Here is an 18,824-nt window from a genome sequence, read left to right as displayed (position 1 = left end):
ACACTGAAATGTAATCCTTATCAAGTGGAGGACAATTTGCATTTCCTCTGATGTTATCACCAAATAGTTACAGGATTAAATGTTCAAATGGATGCGTGATGGGTTGGCCTCTGCTGTAATTACACCATATTTTTGTGTGTGTTCAGGCACAGAATAATTTGGAGTGAAGCCCGCACATCAGACAATGTGGTTCTTCACCACATCCATGATTCCCAACAGGGCCAGCAGAGAAGACTTGAAAGCACTCTCAAGAGCTGAACGATGGGGAAACGAGAGAGAATGAACCTGTCAAGTGGAACTAAGCTCCCAAAACATGATACATTACCACATCAGGAATCTTGTGAATTCAAGCCAATTCAATTATGATTAAGAAGCCAACGACATTGGTTTACATGAGAGTGGGATCACATGATTAATCTGCAGCCACGTTTGGGTTTGTTTATATTTATCCTGGGTCGCATATTCAGTGGGACTGCCTACATTCAAGCACTCTCGTTATTATGAGGAAACAATTGAAATAATCTACTCCAAGGCCAATTTCATTAGAGAGTTTCTACGTTTATTGCTGTTTCTAGTGGTTACAAGGGCGGTGTGGCAGAACGCAATGTCCAGGAACAGTGAAATAACAAACAGCCTCCATTTCATCTGGGATATGGTTTTTAATTTGTACATTTGTGTTCTGGATGTTTCCCACTAAACATTTACTGCTGTGATGGTTTTGTACGTGCCATCTCTCGTGGCATGTTGTGTTAGAGTAAAAATCCCTGCAGCTGTTGCATCTTTATGTGTACTAGCACTCAAGGTTATTTTCACAGATTTTGCTTTTGATTGAAACAAAATGTGCAAATCACACATCATATAAATTACAGCGATAGAACAGAACAGACAGTACTATCCATCTGTCATCAGTCTCATAATGTTGATGCACAATGAATTATGTGGGATTACTATTCCTTATTTCATGGGCTGTGGATGAAAGTTGCAGTTTACATGCATGTCGGTCCAAAATATCATCACCTCACCATTTTATCCTATTTGGCATTCGTGTGAAATTGTCATATTTAGCAAATTAATTCTTGTGTTATGGCCAATCTTGACCTTTGAGTGGATGTGCGTAATTTGAAGAAATCCTGAAATGTGAGGACAAAACAAAACAATGCCTCCAGCATGTAGGCATAAAAAAAGAAGAAAAAAAGATGCATTTGAATACTGATGTGGACATTGATTAGCCTACCATGGCAATGGTCGAAGCTTTGAAACATTCAGTCAGCATTAATTTGACCTTTGGACAAAATCAGGTTAGCCGTTTATTCCTGTTTCCAGTCTTCATGCTAAGCTAGGCTAACTAGCTACAGGTTCCAAAGCATTCCTGTAAGATGTGTTAAATAAGGACTTTGGCTGCATTAATCTAGTGTGCCATACATCTAGGAGCACCAGGATGCACCAACACAGTACCATGGCATTCATTTATCTGTCAAGAATATCTATATCTACAAGAATAACTACATTAAAATGTCGGAACTATTTCATGTTGGATGACATTGCAGCTTGAACTACGGGATACGTCTGCAGGTCTGAGAGATCAAGAAAGCTTCTCCTCAGATACAGGGAGAAAGATACTAATATAGTTGAGAAAGTTTTTGTTTTGTCGTTTCAGTTACAAAACAGCTGGCGTGGTGTAGCTGCACAGAGACCTGCAGCAGGAGACTGGTGTTGTGTACTGGGCCGCTCCCTGTGACTGAGATACAAATGTAAAGCACGGCTATAAAAGAGCTGTAAAGAGCACGCTCAGCAAACCCTCCCTCGTAAAAATAAAATTGTCTGGAAAAATAATAACAGTTGGTAATAATGTTTCATACAGAGCGGCCAGCATGAGAGAAACAAATGTGTTTAATGTGTTCTTCTACTTATTCTCCATTGTTTTTAAAAGGAGCTGGGATTTTTTTTTACTTTCAGTGGAAAACGTTTTATTTCCTTCATTAATATTACAGTGGTATTTCAAAAAAATGGGGCACAACATAGGTTTAAAATATTACAGTTCACAGTAATTGGGAATGGAAATAAATGTGTTTGAGCAAGTGTACTCACAAGTATACACTCATACAATATGGGTGGAGTCTGTGCCCAGAGAAATGTGCATGTGTGCCAGTGGTGCAGGGTCTCCACCGAGGAGTAAATTGAGGCCATTTGTTAGCATTCCCGTCACGTGGAGGAGCTGGATAATTAGCAACTATAATTCACAAACGCTGACCTGGGCTCCAGCTATCTGTGACGCCCTACAGGCACCGTGGGGGAGGAGATGATAGGCCCTGTTCACGGGCTCCACACACAGTCAACAGCACCCATGGGTGAAGTCCAAAACCCCTTTGTGGCAGATTCTGTTTGTTATGAAGTGGCAGCGAGTTACATTCCCATGAACAGATTCCTGGCACGTCATTACTCATCAGGTAAGGGCCTAACAAATGAATATGCTGGAACATTAATCATGGTGCAATTAAGTGCACTTTCTGTGTTAACTGAATGGAGCAACCGTTGGGCACAGAGGTGGCGTAAACCACACCAAAGTAAATGAATCCAATGAAATGGAGTTATTACAAACAGTACAGTAAAGGCAAGGCAAGGCAACTTTATTTGTATAGCACATTTCATACACAAGGCAGACTCAAAGTGCTTCACGTCATACAACAAAGTGAAAAAAAAATAGAAGAATTAAAAGAAAATAAAGGCAAATTTAAAAATGCATTACAGAAAGAAAGGAGAATAAAAACATATTTGCAATAATTAAAAACAGTGCAGACATTAAAAGATTTAGCAGAAAGCTATGGTGAACATAAACGTTTTCAGTCTAGTTTTAAAAGTGGTCAGAGTTGGGGCAAGTCTTACATCTTCAGGAAGTTTATTCCAACCATTTGTTGCATAGTGACTAAATGATGCTCTCCCGTGATTGTTGTTTACTCTGGGAATCACTAACAGATTGGTCTCAGAAGATCTTAGTGGTCTAGAAGGCTTATGTAGTGGGAGCATATCAGTGATATACTTCGGCCTAGACCTTGTAGTGATTTATATGTGAGCAGGAGGATTTTGAAATCAATCCTCTGACATACAGGGAGCCAATGTAAGGATTTAAGAATTGGTGTAATGTGCTCACATTTTTTGTTCTTTGTAAGAACTCTAGCAGCAGCGTTCTGAACAAGCTGTAGCTGCCTGACAGTTTTTTTTCGGAAGACCTGCAAGGAGACCATTACAGTAGTCTAGCCTACTAGTAATAAAGGCATGTACAAGTTATTCTAAGTCTTGAGCTGACATGAGCCCTCTAAGTCTTGCTACATTTTTTAGGTGATAGTAGGCTGATTTTGTTACTGATTTAACGTGACTGTCGAAATGTAAATCAGAATCCATAATAACCCCAAGATTTCTGGCTTTGTTTGAGGTTTTCAGGGACAGAGAGTGAAGGTGTTGAATTACTTTAAACCTTTCTTTTTTAGCACCAAAAACAATTATCTCAGTTTTGTCCTCATTTAGTTGTAGGAAGTTTTGGCACATCCAGTCTTTGACTTGCTCAATGCACTGGCACAGAAGATCTATGGGGCGATAGTCGTTTGGTGATAGTGCTACATAGATTTGGGTGTTATCGGCATAGCAATGGTGGTCAATGTTATTATTTTGCATGATTTGTCCTATTGGGAGCATGTAGATGTTGAATAAAGTCGGCCCCAAGATTGAACCTTGGGGGACTCCACACGTTACATTGGTAGGTTCTGATACAAAGTCGCCAATGGAAACAAAATAGTTCCTATCTTGTAGATATGACTTGAACCAGTTTAAGACTGTGCCTGAGAGCCCCACCCAGTTTTCCAACCTGTCCAAGAGTATTGAGTGGTCGACAGTGTCAAATGCAGCACTGAGGTCTAATAGCATTAATATTGAAGTTTTGCCAGAGTCTGTGTTAAGACGGATGTCATTTACAACTTTAATAAGGGCCGTCTCGGTGCTATGAAAAGGTCGCAATCCTGACTGGAAGTTGTTGTGGCAGCCAGTTGAAGCCAGGAAGTGATTTAGTTGTTGGAGGACAACTTTCTAAATTATTTTACTTATGAAGGGTAGATTTGAAATTGGTCTGTAGTTGTTGATAATAGAGGCATCTAGGCTCCGCTTTTTTAGAAGAGGTTTAATGACTGCAGTTTTGAAGGCCTTTGGGAAATTGCCTGATTGAATGGAGTTATTAACTATTTGCAATACGTCTATTGATAGGCAGTCAAAAACATTCTTAAAAAAGTTGGTAGGTAAAGCATCAAGGCAGCAGGTGGATGATTTTAGATTTGTCACCGTTTCCACTAGAGTTTTAGAGTCTATGGCATTAAAGCTTGCCATGATTGCTGTGTTACTTTTGCCTGAACAGGGTGGTGATCCAACTTTTTTGTTTGAGATATTGATGGCGCGTCTGATGCCTTCAATTTTATTAGTATAAAAGAATGCAAACTCATTGCATTTCTGCGTGGAATGGAGTTTAGCTGGTATTTGTGTTGGAGTGTTGGTCAGTCTGTCAACAGTTGCAAATAGGGTTTTCGCCTTATTAGTGTTGTTGTTTATGATATTGGAGAAGTATGTTTCTTTCGCACTTTTTAAGACTAAATTGTAGGCCCGGAGGCTCTCTTTATAGATGTCATGGTGAATATGAAGTTTAGTACTCCGCCAGATTCGTTCAGCCTTCCTGCACTCTCTTCTCTGGGCTGTCACAACAGCAGATTTTCTCCAGGGTGCCTTTTGCTTACCAGAAATTGTTTTAACCGTAGCAGGTGCAATGACATCTATGACATTCAGAATTTTGGAATTAAAGATGTTTACAAGATCATCAGCATGACATGGGTTTAGAGGTGGTAATGAGGAGATGGCATTTTTAAAGAGTACATTGGCATGTTCATTGATGTACCGCTTTTTGACCTTATTTGATTCTGTTTGTGTGTCAGTGTTATGCCCCAGCTAGGGGAACCTAGAGCACCACATGAATAAATGGACACCTTCCCTCACTCCCAAACCACAGAGAACCCAAAGACGCGGATTTGGTGCGTATCTCAAACAATAATTTATTTATACAATAATAAGTGTAATAAGAGACACAACTTAACATAAAGCAGCATTTGCGTCGGGGTGAGCCAAGGCCAAAATAACAAACACAACCCAACTAACTAAAGAACCAAGGCTGACCTGCAAAAGAAGAGGAAACCAAAATACAAAGTCTAACCTCCCTACTTACTAAACACAGGAAAAACGAAGAACAAAGCAAATGGCAGCCCACCCCTACTGCTGCGTACCTAAACTAAACGCAACCGACAGGGTTGGGAGTGGAGGAGGGATGACTCGCGAACGGCCCAGAGATCCCTCCATATATGGTCCCCCTCACGCTGGCTGGACCAATCAGGGCTGGATCCTGGCACGACACCTGCAACACATCATTCACTCACACATTCATTCAGACACAGAGGCCTAGACCCACCCCTGGGTCGTAACAGTCAGGAATGAAAGAAATATTAAAGAAAACACAGAAGTGATCAGACAAGGAAGGATCAGTCACAAAAACATCACAAACATGGAGACCTTTTGTGATAATCAGGTCCAGGGTGTGTCCCTTACAATGAGTAGCCTCTTTCACATGTTGAGAAAGGTCAAATGTGTCTAGAATATTAAAAAGTTCTTTTGCACACTTGTCATTCAAATCATCAATATGAAAATTAAAGTCACCAGTTATAACTAGGCAGTCGAAATCAGTGGAGATGCTCGACAATAATTCAGTAAAATCATCGAAAAAATTTGATGAATATTTAGGTGGCCTGTAAATAATTAACAGGAGAACTCTGGGAGAGCATTTCAACACAGCAGAAAGATATTCGAATGATGGAAAAACACCAAGTGACATCTGTTTCCCCTGAAATGTATTTTTAAATATAGCAGCAACCCCTCCACCTCTTTTCCCAGATCTACAAACATCAGTAAGCAAAGTGTTGCAGTCATAAACTATTCATAAGAAGTGTATGTATTCACCATGATGTCAACCAATTGGTTTGTGGACTACAGTTTTGAAGATGGTGACGCAAAATGTTACAATACACTTTCATGAACTGAAAATGTACCATGAAAGGGTTAAAGTTGTATTACATAACATGGACAACTTTCAGACCGGACAACACTTTGGTAGCAACCTATCAATCACAAGTTAGCCATGCCCTAAAGCATACCCTGCTTTATGGTCTGTTTGACTAAATGGGACCATACATTTCTAAAGACCATCATGCTGTATTGGAGGACATTTGAAACTAGTGATTGAGACCATAAACATTTAAACCAAAAAACTGTCTATGAAAGGGTCATTTTCTCGTAGACTATACAATCAGACTTTTTTTTTGCAACCAGTGGAGTCGCCCCCTGATGGCCTTTGGAAAGAATGCAAGCATAAGGCACTTTGGCTTCACTTTTCAGAATGGGAGGTGGAATGGTTCCACACTGCTTGCAGTACACACAGCAAAACTAATATTGTTAAAGGTGCCATATTATAATGTTTTTTCTCAATTCCACACAGCTGTCAGAGGTCCAACAACATTGTCCAAACCCATCTGTGGTCCTGAATTTCAGCTGTCTAAAAGTTGCTCAAATGAGCTCTCCTGAGAACAGACTGCTTCTGTGCCTGAGCTCCGTCTGTCATCGCCTACTTGGAGAGCCATGGAGACAATGCCGCTTAAGCTAGTGGCAGCATGCACCAATGTTTACAGTGGATGTATTGCTATGGCTCGCCTATGTGGCTCAGGTGAAGTTGCTGGGTCCCGTATGGATGGGACAGATCCTTTGACGAGGGTCAGTCGAGGCAAAGCCAGCTTTGTACTGACCCTCGTTACTGAAGCAGTCCGATGTGAAGTGGTTAGCACACACATACAAGCTAACATGGACCATAGTCGGCACATTGTCATTAAAAATGAAATGCAACTACTGTCTCTTCTGTTCTTCTGTAGCTGGGACAGAATATAAGAGTATAAGCACTTATGTGAAAACATGTTTTTCATAATATGGGACCTTTAAATTATTGAACCTGACTTCTCTCCTGTCATCGACCTATTGAAACAGGTAAAGGCCTTCAACAAACTGTTGCAACAAAGTTGGAAGATATCATCAATACCAACTGTATACTCCACATTCAAATTAAGGGGACACAGAAAAGTGCACAGGTAAGAACTATACAAGTATGTCCACGTAGTTTTAGCCATTGAAAGGAATATGTTCTGGCACTCTGATATGTTAGTGTCTCATACATATCTGTAAATTCAGAATGCTAAGTTTATGATTTTGAGTTTTAGTTTTTCAAGTTTTAGTGTTCTCATGCTGCCATATCTGGGAGGGGGAAGGCTCTACGTCATGGTGAAAAAATATTATATTATCATACATTTAAAAAAAACTCTGAAAGATATGATACAGATTTAGAAAATATAATTACAAATACCTGCATAACATTCCTCCACAAGGTTGTTGCCCTAGCAACACTAGTTTGGATAAAACTCTTCACATCCATCCACCCACACAAACACATACGAAAATACACACATTGATTGGAGCGGCTTGCAGTGCCTTGCTCAAACAGACTGAAGTGTCATTTCAGTGATGTGCTGAAGTTGAAGCAGTGTCACCTTGTCACATGTCAGTAGTTCCCCTCCGACAAATAAATAAAAATAGGTTCCTGCAGCACCTTCCAAAGAGACTTGAAGGGCTGCCTGAGTGATGGTGGACACCTGTGAGTGAACAAAGATAAACAGATTTCTGGAATCTTCTCCGGCCTGGAATAAGGTTTATGTTACTTTTGTGCAGCAATCCATCTTTTACCCACCACATGCCGCTTTCAAACAGTACCACTATCATGAATTATATACACAAACAGATACATTTATAATAAATGGCTCCATCCTTCATATTTTGTTTTTTGTAAGTAAAATGGAGTATTAGGGATGCACTCAGTTTTTTTATTTTCATGTACTGTAGAATTGGCAGTTTTATTGTATGTGTTAATAATCTGTTGACCATAAAACACTAAAACAAAAAACTGAACCCATAGCAACCACATTTAGCAGACATAAGCAACCTTTGTGAACAACCCAACATTTTGTACGGGAGAGCTTCTTTTGTGATCAAAAGAAGCTTCAGTTGGTTGCAATCTGCAACAAAAACAGTGGCCAATATTGACCAAATTACTTACTATTGAAAAAGTCAGAGTAGAGCATTCCAGCCAAGTTAAGAAAAGTTAACAACTCCATTTTGGTGGACACCTATATTACCATTCTTCCTTTACACACTCACAAACATACTGCCACATATTCACAAATGGACCTAATCACGTTCCAAGAATGGACTAGGCGGACTGACAACCCCAAAACATAATGCCTCCACGTAACAACAAAAAACAATGCACTTGAGTATTGATATGGATGTTGACTACCATGGCAATGGTCAAGGCATTCAGGACCTCAAACAGATACTGCCTTCCTGCATCCTGCCATCATCTCCTCTGACCCTCCGCCAGTGACATGACCAGTAGAGTCTACTCATCCATAGTTATGGTAGGCTACATACTATTCAGTAACATGGCATTAGTATAGTAATGTTATATACTTTTTTAAATAACTGAAATGTTCTGAATTACCAGTTCTCAGATATATAAATATAATGGGGAGATTCTGATCAAAACCTTTTTTCAACTCAGATTTTAATGGTAACCTCTGTATCATGATACGTATTGTATCGCCAGATTCTTTCAAAATGCATGCACTGCTTTGTAAACTAATCTGGATAGACATAAAAAAAAGCCTATCATTATCATCATCATCTTACTTGTTTGAGTACACAAAGTGGAAAAGTATTCAACATTGACTCACTTTATCTGGTTGACTGCAGGTGGAGGTGTTTGGACAGCAATGTGACTGTTGAGCTGCCTTATTCAATTAAGATGTTATCACTTATTCATAGTCAATTAAACCGACACAGAGCTGTCACCAGGCTATGCTGGCTGCTTGCCTGCTAACCCTTAAAGCCACCGTCACTGGAAAACAACCACCACGAGACAAAGTTCATCATATTACAACAGCAGAGGGTGGAGGTGATTGACCAGCCCTGCAGGAGGATGTGGTCTGGGTCAGACCACATCAGTTCAGCACAAATTTGTATCCTGATTTCCATCGTTGCCATATTGATAGTTAGTTACACAACAAACCAAAGTGCATTGAAAGCTAGAAACCAAATGGTATTGGATTAATTGCATATTCAGTAGATTAAGGTTGCTATAAACCTCCATTTGTCACAGAGTACACTTTTTTTTCAATTACATTTTTCACAAGTTACAAAATATTTTTATACAACCCACCTGGTAAAAAATGAAATTCATATAATGTTTTGAGATACCTTTTTTGTGAGTTTCTGCAAGCTTGATATGAGGCTGATATGAAATGTCTGTATTACATATACATATTACAACATATTTTGGATTTTAAACTGTATTGTATTGTATATTTGCGCACACTGCCAACATTTCTCTGTTGACTGGGTTGCAAACGTTGTAGAGGAGCAGGTCAATAATTTAAGTTTCCCAATCTTAAAGGATGTGATAACAACTTTTAAAGATCCATCACAAAACACTCAAACAGTTTTTTCTTGCTGTAAGTAAGTAAAGTAAGTTGAATGTATTTATAAAGCACATTTAAATACACTTCACACTGACCAAAGTGCTGTACATAGTGCAAAAGCAGATAAAAGAACACATACACCAAATCCTCACATTGTAGCTAATTTAAGCAAAAAGACAAAACATGAGAAGATGTATATATACATCTATATCTATGTCATAAAAGGGGCTGAAAAAGGTAGAGAGAAGAGATGTGTTTTTAGCCTAGATTTAAACCTGGAGATGGAAGGAGTGTCTCTGATAGAAGGCGGCAGTTGGTTCCGTAGGCGTGGCGCAGCCACAGCAAAAGCTCTGTCGCCTCTCGGCCTGAGTGCTGCATGGAACATGCAGGAGACCATTGCTACAAGATCTAAGGGAGTTGAGTGATGGTGAATGGGCTCTGCAATGTAGGATGGGGCCAGGCCATTTGGGGCTTTAAAAACCATTAGCAGAATCTTGAAATGTATTCTGTGGTGAATGGGCAACCAGTGGAGGGAGGCTAGGATAATATGCTCCAGCTTTTTGGAAACAGTCAGTAGCCTTGCTGCTGCGTTCTTGACCAGCTGGAGGCGAGAGACGTATGATTCAGGGAGTCCCAGGTAGAGTGAGTTACAGTAGTCCAGCCATGATGTAATAAAAGCGTTTCAGATTGTGAAATCATTCCTCCTGTTAATAAAAGGATCGTCTTTGCAGCCATGCATTTGTAGTATGTGATGATATAAAGCTTTCCCATCTGCAATGTCTTTAACAGTCTTAGCAATAAAAAGTTATCTTTGCAGAGAGATTGTGGTTCGGTTTCCCGTTGGCCTCCTTTGTTAAGTTGCTGTGTAGCCGTCTAGTGACCCGATTCAAGTGATTCTCCCAAATATTTACAGTTCATTTCCAAGCGCCAAAGGCTCAGACAGCACATCCTCATCTGTAAGTTTCCCTCCAACTGACACTGAAAGTTGAGTCGCGGTTCTCTTACATTTCTTACACACAGAAAAAGTTCACATCAGAACAAAAGGAGGACTATTCAGACTGAAGCTGTGCGCTGCAGAGCCATGGGGATTTAAGTGCTTGGTTTTAATACGGCAGCTTTGAATATGGCATGCACGCTCATTGTGCAGAGTGAAAAAAGAAAGACAACATTAATAGCAGAGGCTTTTCTGCACCTCACAGGAAGCTCTCATTGGTAGTCTACTTTATTTAGAAACAAACAGACGTCAGCCCTCCTGGAGGCCTCAGTTTCCCACTGAAAACTCAGATGTAATATATGCTAATGTGATCATGCACTTGGTCTGACTCTCAGAATGTAGTGCTGTGCCCTTAAGACTTTTTATAACTGCTTAAAATTCTCATTTGTATAAATCCCCCCAAACCACTTTCATAACTTCAAACAATACTCTAATTTCTGATTCTCCATTATGAATGTAATGGTTGCATGCAGATTTGTCTGCTTTAACACTTAGTCAAATATTAAAAAGCTGTTTTGTCAGCAGCAGAGATGTGGAACATGCAGGAGTTCCCACTGGTGCAGCACCCACAACATCTATGAATCATTAAAAGCGAGGCTTTGCTTTGATGTTCATCTGCAACACTCTGATGACTCCGCCTGCATATTCCCCACAGGGACAGAGAACTTCTTCTCATCCAGATGCGACTGTAACCTGGCATGACCCGCCACTTTCATGTGCATCTAGCCAACAGGTTGGGACATCAACGCAGTTTGGGTTTCGGTCGGTCGCCTCTCAGAGGATGCAAATGAAGAGAGGAAGCATTTGTTCAAAAAGAAGATCTTTTCATTAAAAATGTTTTGCTTTAATGTTACAGAGATGAATCCAAATTCATTAATAGTGTATGAACATTTACGGCAATGGACTGGATCATTTCAGTGAAATAAAAAAACAACATCAAAACTACAAGCAAAGAAGAGGTTTTTACATAAACACCATAGATTGTACATTAGAAGTCCACGTAGTCATCATGACATCACCTATTGGGTATGGACTACAGTTTTGAAGCCTCGAATTTGGCTTGATTTTTTGCAACCAGTGAAGGAAGTGACCATATTTGGACTGTTGAGGAGCAACAGTCTGGATCTGATGACCACAAGCTGCATCCCGAGCAGCAACCTTACTGGATCTGGATCCATCTGGATTCTGGTGTGAAGCTGTTAACAAAGTTAGCTTCATAATTCAATGTCAACTTTAGAGCTATGTGTTAAAGTCATCTTAGTAGCTAACTACATTAGTAGCATGACACGGGTGGTAGCCAGGCTTTAGTAGCAACAACAAATTATGTTGTTGTGATCAAAATGTTGCAATTAACTTTCAGGCAGCAACATGACCGTAAAGTCATTTTTTTCCCCTCAGTTGCGCTCTTCTGTCTTTAGGCAAGGCAAGGCAACTTTATTTGTATAGCACATTTCAAAAAACAAGGCAGACTCAAAGTGCTTCACATCATAACATGTCATACAATAAAGTGAAAAAAAAATAGAAGAATTAAAAGAACATGAAGGCAAAATTAAAATTCATTACAGAAAGACAAGGAGAATAAAAACATTTGCAATAATAAAAACAGGGCAGACATTAAAAGATTTAGCAGAAAGCTATGGTGAACATAAAAGTTTTCAGTCTAGTTTTAAAAGTGGTCAGAGTTGGGGCAAGTCTTACATCTTCAGGAAGTTTATTCCAGCCATTTGTTGCATAGTGACTAAATGATGCTCTTCCGTGATTTGAGTTTACTCTGGGAATCACTAACAGATTGGTCTCAGAAGATCTTAGTGGTCTAGAGGGCTTATGTAGTGGGAGCATATCAGTGATATACTTCGGCCCTAGACCATGTAGTGATTTATATGTGAGCAGAAGGATTTTGAAATCAATTCTCTGACATACAGGGAGCCAATGTAAGGATTTAAGAATTGGTGTAATGTGCTCACATTTTTTGGTCTTTGTAAGCAGCGTTCTGAACAAGCTGTAGCTGCCTGACAGTTTTTTTTTTTTTCGGAAGACCTGCAAGGAGACCATTACAGTAGTCTAGCCTACTAGTAATAAAGAAATGTACACGTTTTTCTAAGTCTTGAGCTGACATGAGCCCTCTAAGTCTTGCTACATTTTTGAGGTGATAGTAGGCCGATTTTGTTACTGATTTGATGTGACTCGAAATGTAAATCAGAATCCATAATAACCCCAAGATTTATAGCTTTATTTATGGTTTTCAGGGACAGAGAGTGAAGGTGTTGAAATACTTTGAACCTTTCTTTTTTAGCACCAAAAACAATTATCTCAGTTTTGTCCTCATTTAGTTGTAGGAAGTTTTGGCACATCCAGTCTTTGACTTGCTCAATGCACTGGCACAGAAGATCTATGTGGCGATAGTCGTTTGGTGATAGCGCTACATAGATTTGGGTGTCATCGGCATCGCAATGGTGGTCAATGTTATTATTTTGCATGATTTGTCCTAGTGGGAGCATGTAGATGTTGAATAAAGTCGGCCCCAAGATTGAACCTTGGGGGACTCCACACATTACATTGGTTGGTTCTGATACAAATGGAAACAAAATAGTTCCTATCTTGTAGATATGACTTGAACCCAGTGGTGTAGTCTAGTTTTTTGCAGTGGGTATACTCATATCACCTCATAAGCACCATCCCGACCTTGTGGCTGATGTTGCCTCCTAGCATGTTGATAACATAACCAGTCTTTCAGAATGCTCTCAACAAGATGTATACTGTAGGCAATGCATTAGTGAATGTGATTCAGATTCAGATGTTTATTTAATACATGCATAAAAAACATCTGAATCTGAATCACATTTAGTAATGCATAGCCTACACAGTATACATGTTGAGAGCATTCTGAAAGACTGGGTATGTTATCAACATGTTAGGAGGCAGCATCAGCCTCAAGGATGCAATGAGACTGGACAAATCAATTAGGAAAGCTGGCTCTGTGATTGGTTGGACACACTGGGAGGAGGTGGAGAGATGCACACCAAAGATGTTAGAGGTCATTCTGAACAACTTCATAACCATGATGGACCAAAGAAACAGCAGCTCCTATCTCCTCACTGCAGGACAGAGAGATACTGAAAATTCTCCATACCTACAGCCATCAGGCTTTCTAATTCTCCTGCAAATGGTAGATGAGCTGACAGACAAATTATGTCCCCTTGGGGTTTAATAAAGTCATTCTTACTCTTATTCATGTGTTAATTTATTGTATGCAACACAATACTTTTAACAGTCAATGAATAAATGATTACTATTAAATGAACAAGAATTGGCTTCAAATAAGACAAAACCAGTTAATCAACAAATAAACTTCAAATGAACAATAATGATAATTTAGGCTAGTAGCTAAAAATTAACATTTTTAAATCCATTATTATAATTATTATTATTAAATGACCAAGAAAACACCTCAAATTGGCTTCAAACAAGATAAAACCAATTCATAGACAAATAAACTGAAAACTGAAGATACTGAGAATAAATATAAAACGTATAAAAATAAGTTAACTAAAATTATAAGAACTAATAGAAAAGACTACTATAGGAATATATTGGAAAAGAACAAAAACAATATTAAAGGAATATGGAACATACTGAACAGTGTTATAAAAAATGGTTCGGGACTCAGAAATTATCCTAAGTACTTTTTGGTTAATGAAAAGGAGGAGTACAATATGGATGTTGTGGCCAACTGCTTTAACCATTTTTTTGTAAATATTGGTCCTGACCTAGCAAGAACAATTCCTGATCAAGGGACATCCGAGCAAAATATGGAAAAAATAATAAATAGAAATGAGTACTCTATGTTTCTCACAGCAGTGGAAGAAAGGGAAATTGTTGATATTGTTTTGAGTTGTAAGGGCAAAAAGTCTAAGGATTGTGATGACATTGATATGACTGTGGTAAAAAAAGTGATTGAGGGAATAACAAAACCATTCACATACATCTGTAACTTATCATTCCAAACTGGTCCATTTCCAAAAAAAATGAAAATAGCAAAAGTCATACCTCTGTACAAATCTGGGAACAAACACCAATTCACAAATTACAGACCGGTCTCATTACTGCCACAATTTTCCAAAATTCTTGAAAAGCTATTCAATAATCGACTGGATAATTTCATAGATAAGCACAAACTGCTCAGTGAAAATCAATACGGATTCAGAGCAAATAGATCTACATCAATGGCTTTACTAGACTCAGTTGAAGAAATAACAAATTCTATAGACCAAAATCAACAATCAGTAGGGATATTCATAGATCTAAAAAAAGCCTTTGACACAATAAATCATGATATATTAATAATAAAACTGGAACGTTATGGCATCAGGGGTATAGTGGGGAACTGGGTGAGGAGTTACTTGAGTGACAGGCAACAATTTGTGACTCTTGGTGATTGTTCCTCTATGTGTTTGGACATTGCTTGTGGTGTTCCCCAGGGGTCAGTGCTAGGCCCAAAATGTTTCATTCTTTACATAAATGATTTATGTAATGTATCAAAAGTGTTGAAGCTTGTTTTGTTTGCTGACGATACAAACATATTTTTTTCTGGTGATGATTTATATCAATCAGTAGAGGTGATCAATTTAGAAATGAGCAAATTAAAATTATGGTTCAATATTAATAAATGATCTTTAAACTTATGCAAAACAAAATTAAGGTTATTTGGAAACTGCAGAATAAATGAACAAATAAAGATACGGATTGATGGGGTAGATATTGAAAGAGTTAGTCAAATAAAATTCCTCTGGGTAACAATTGATGAAAAACTAAATTGGAAATCGCACATAAAACATATACACTCCAAGGTGTCCAGAAGCATTGCAGTATTATATAAAGCCAAACAGGTTCTGGATCTTAAATCACTACACATTCTCTATTGTTCACTGGTTTCACCTTATTTAAGTTACTGTGTAGAGGTTTGGGGCAATAATTACAAGAGTACATTACTTTCACTGTTTATTTTGCAGAAAAGAGCTATACGGACCATTTTCAATGCTGGTTATAGGGATCATACAAACTCATTATTCATACAGTCAGAAATACTCAAATTGACAGATCTGGTTGAATTTCAAACAGCACAATTAATGTTCAAAGCAAAAAATAACAAACTACCAGCAAATATTCAAGGAATGTTCACCCAAAGAGAAGGGAGTTATTTCTTACGGGGACTGTTTAAATTTAAATTGCGAAAGGTGCGTACATCCAGAAAAAGTTTTTGTATTTCTGTCTGTGGGGTAAAACTATGGAATAGTTTGAAAGAAGAGCTCAAGCAATGTCCAAACATAAAATTATTTAAAAAGAGGTTCAAGGAAATAATTCTCGAAAGGTACAGGGATGAGGGTGTTTGATGATCATTGGGTGTTAATTGTTTATTGTTTGTTATTTATTAATTTCTGTATCCGTGTTTTGTATTTATTTTTTTAGGAAAGTATTACAGTTATTATATATACTATACTATATTATATTTATTATACTACAGTTATTATAGTATATATTTGATATGAACATATAAGTAATACTTTTTATTTTACATAAAGTATATATATTATATTATATTTGGATACATTAAGAATATATATATATATATATATATATATATATATATATATATATAATAAGTAATAATACATGAAAATGTTATTAATAATCATTATGAATAAGGAAGCTTAGCTAAAATGAGGGATGGAGAAGGGGTGGGATTAGATAAGTGGAAACTTCTTCCCACTCCTTTTCGAACATGCTTTTCTTTTAAGCAAATTGTTTGTCATTCATGTATATAATTATGCTTACTATTTCTATTTCTGTTATTTATTTATTTTTATTTTTTTTACATAAAATAAAATTTCAATCAATCAATCAAAAAAAACTTAAAAAACACCTAAAAAATGGAGGTTGAAAAAGGCAAAAAGTATTTACAGGGCTGATCAGTAGTAGTTGCAATGAACATATCATTTTGAATAAATTGAGGTTTGAATTGAAGTATTTACACTGGATTTACTGTGTTGGTTCACAAGTCCTGAAAAAAAAAGGATGGGACAGTCATAGAGAGTCACTGTGGTGGGGGAAGGAGCATAGAGACGGGGTCGCTAAGTCACTGCAGGGGGCAGGTAGCCTACAAAACATTCCAAATATGTTTGTACTCAGGCAACTGAGGTGTGCATTGCCTCCTTGTTTGTGTGGCAGAGTGATGGTTTTTCAGCCATGTTGTGACATACTTTCTTGGCTCAAAAAGTGATACAGGTGGCCCATTGATGCTGATCATCATCAAATGACTTACATTTGACAATAACAGTGTAGATCTCTTATCTGTGCAAATATTGTTCATTAGACTGAAGCCCCTTTCACATTCAGCAGTGCTGCAAGGGATAGTCTGCATGCATCGTAGGAGTGGTGTTAGGTTTTCAGGCTCACTGTGTGGGTGCTCCAGGAAATCTCTCATACCATTGACTGCTTGGTCTTCACAAAGGTTGAACCGCCTGCACAGCCTTTTGACTTGTGCCTCACCATGCAGTATGCCAGGTGTTGATGGCCAGTTGCCTGTATCAAGAATGCTGAGATCATTAAGCATTTCACCCTCAAATGAGAGGCGCTTCTCCAGGTTGTTGATCAGACTCTGTAGGAACTGCTTTGCATTGATCGGTGTGAGCTTTGCATTTGACTCCAGGGGGACAGATCCAAAATGTCCCAAAGCTTGTGCTGTTAGTGCTTCCTCTGTTTTCTCCCCTGGGGTGTCTTTGAATGATGCCAGCACTCTGATGGTGCGCTTCAGAAGCTGCTCTGCTCTCAAGAGTGTGACTGAATGGGCCTGGAGTTGCTCAGACAGGTTTGCAAGCTCAAACAGTGCATCATACATGAGTCCAAGGTCACACAAAAATTCGGTGCTCTGCATTCGACGTGCCAGACCTCTATAAGTTTGTCTCTCTTTGCTGTTTCTTGTTTGGTCACTTGCTGCATTTTCAAAGTGTCTGTTTAGTGCTTCGTATGACCTCCACACAGCCTTTACAGAACGGAAGCTGCTGGCCACCCATCGCGTAGTTAAAACTCTGCTAATTCTCAGGACTTGTGAGCCCACTTCTTGAGCTGCTTCCAGAAGTTCCCGTGAATTTTTATTAGACTGACTGTAGAGACTGTGGATCTTCTCAATGAACACTTTGAAGTGGTTGACTGCCTGAACCTCATCCACAGCATCAAATACAGCCAGTTCCAAACGGTGGTTCATGCAGTGCCATGTGAACAGGTTAGGGTACCTTGCAGTCAGCCTCGTTGCCACACCAGAGTTCTTCCCTAACATAACACTGGCTCCATCTGAAACAAATGAGACCCAGTTCTTTTGAAGCCACTCATCACTGAAGCCTGCAGTGTCCAAACAGTTCAGGAGAGCTTTTTCTATGTCCTCTGCCCTTTGGCTCTCCAGCTCAACCAGCTCCAGGAACACAAATTCAGGTATAGCTCCATCTACTGAGGCTTTCAGGTTCACAATCAAGGCAGATTTGTGGCTAAGAGATGTAGCCTCATCAATGAGGACAGACAACTTGCTTGATGACATAACAATACTGTGAACTATTTTATTCTTCATCTCCTTTGATATGTGTTCAGTAATTTTTGTGGAACTGTACCTTGAGTGCAGACTAGTGCCCATGTTGACACCATTTTTCCCCTGAAGCTCAATAAGACTGTCATGATCAGAGAAAGGTCGATTCATCTTAGCAAGATAGTATGCTGTTCTGAAAACAGCGTCTGTCTCACTCAACTCTCTGACACAGCTCTCACCAAATTCCCCAGTACATCCTGTCCACCCTTTTCAGTGAGCTCCTGGGATATTTTGTGTGCCCTAGACATCTCATGTCGTCAAATCTTGTTCCTCAAAGCAGTAAGTGATGTTGATCTGTTTGGGTTTAAGGACTGGATCCTAAAGAATGCCCACTCCTCAGATACAGAAACTCTTTCCTCAGTGAGGATGCCAGTTGATTTTGTGGAGCTGCAAACAGCACAACCTGGAAGTAAACAAAACCATGAAAAATTAGAGTCATCATAAAAGTTTTGTATTTACATTAGCAACAACATCTGCAGAAGCAGGCTAAAAATTACTCAAAAGTATTAAATGAACTGTAAACAATATTCACATCATGGCTAAA

General features: G+C 38.8%; 2 protein-coding genes across 2 annotated transcripts in view; one reads left to right on the top strand and one right to left on the bottom strand.

Moving 5' to 3' along the window:
* Nucleotides 1-1,589, top strand: part of srp72 (signal recognition particle 72) — a 236,942-nt gene extending 235,353 nt beyond the window's left edge. Inside the window, exon 17 of the mRNA XM_084010369.1 lies at nt 1,580-1,589. The gene's annotated coding sequence lies outside the window, so the exon portion shown is untranslated. The remainder of the gene's footprint in view (nt 1-1,579) is intronic.
* Nucleotides 1,590-14,081: 12,492 nt separating this feature from the next.
* On the bottom strand, nt 14,082-18,391 carry LOC311013361 (E3 SUMO-protein ligase KIAA1586-like; the record flags this gene model as incomplete). Its single annotated transcript, XM_084009379.1, has 2 exons — nt 14,082-14,141; nt 16,557-18,391. The coding sequence occupies one exon, from the start codon at nt 18,389-18,391 to the stop codon at nt 16,802-16,804; it is 1,590 nt and encodes a 529-aa protein (XP_083865505.1). The 3' UTR covers nt 14,082-14,141; nt 16,557-16,801.
* Nucleotides 18,392-18,824: the final 433 nt, after the last annotated feature.

The sequence above is a fragment of the Eutrigla gurnardus genome, assembly GCF_963514095.1.
Source record: "Eutrigla gurnardus genome assembly, chromosome: 5".
Classification (NCBI taxonomy): domain Eukaryota; kingdom Metazoa; phylum Chordata; class Actinopteri; order Perciformes; family Triglidae; genus Eutrigla; species Eutrigla gurnardus.
Note: the sequence above shows the minus strand (reverse complement) of the source record. Positions and strands in the feature narration are given on the sequence as shown.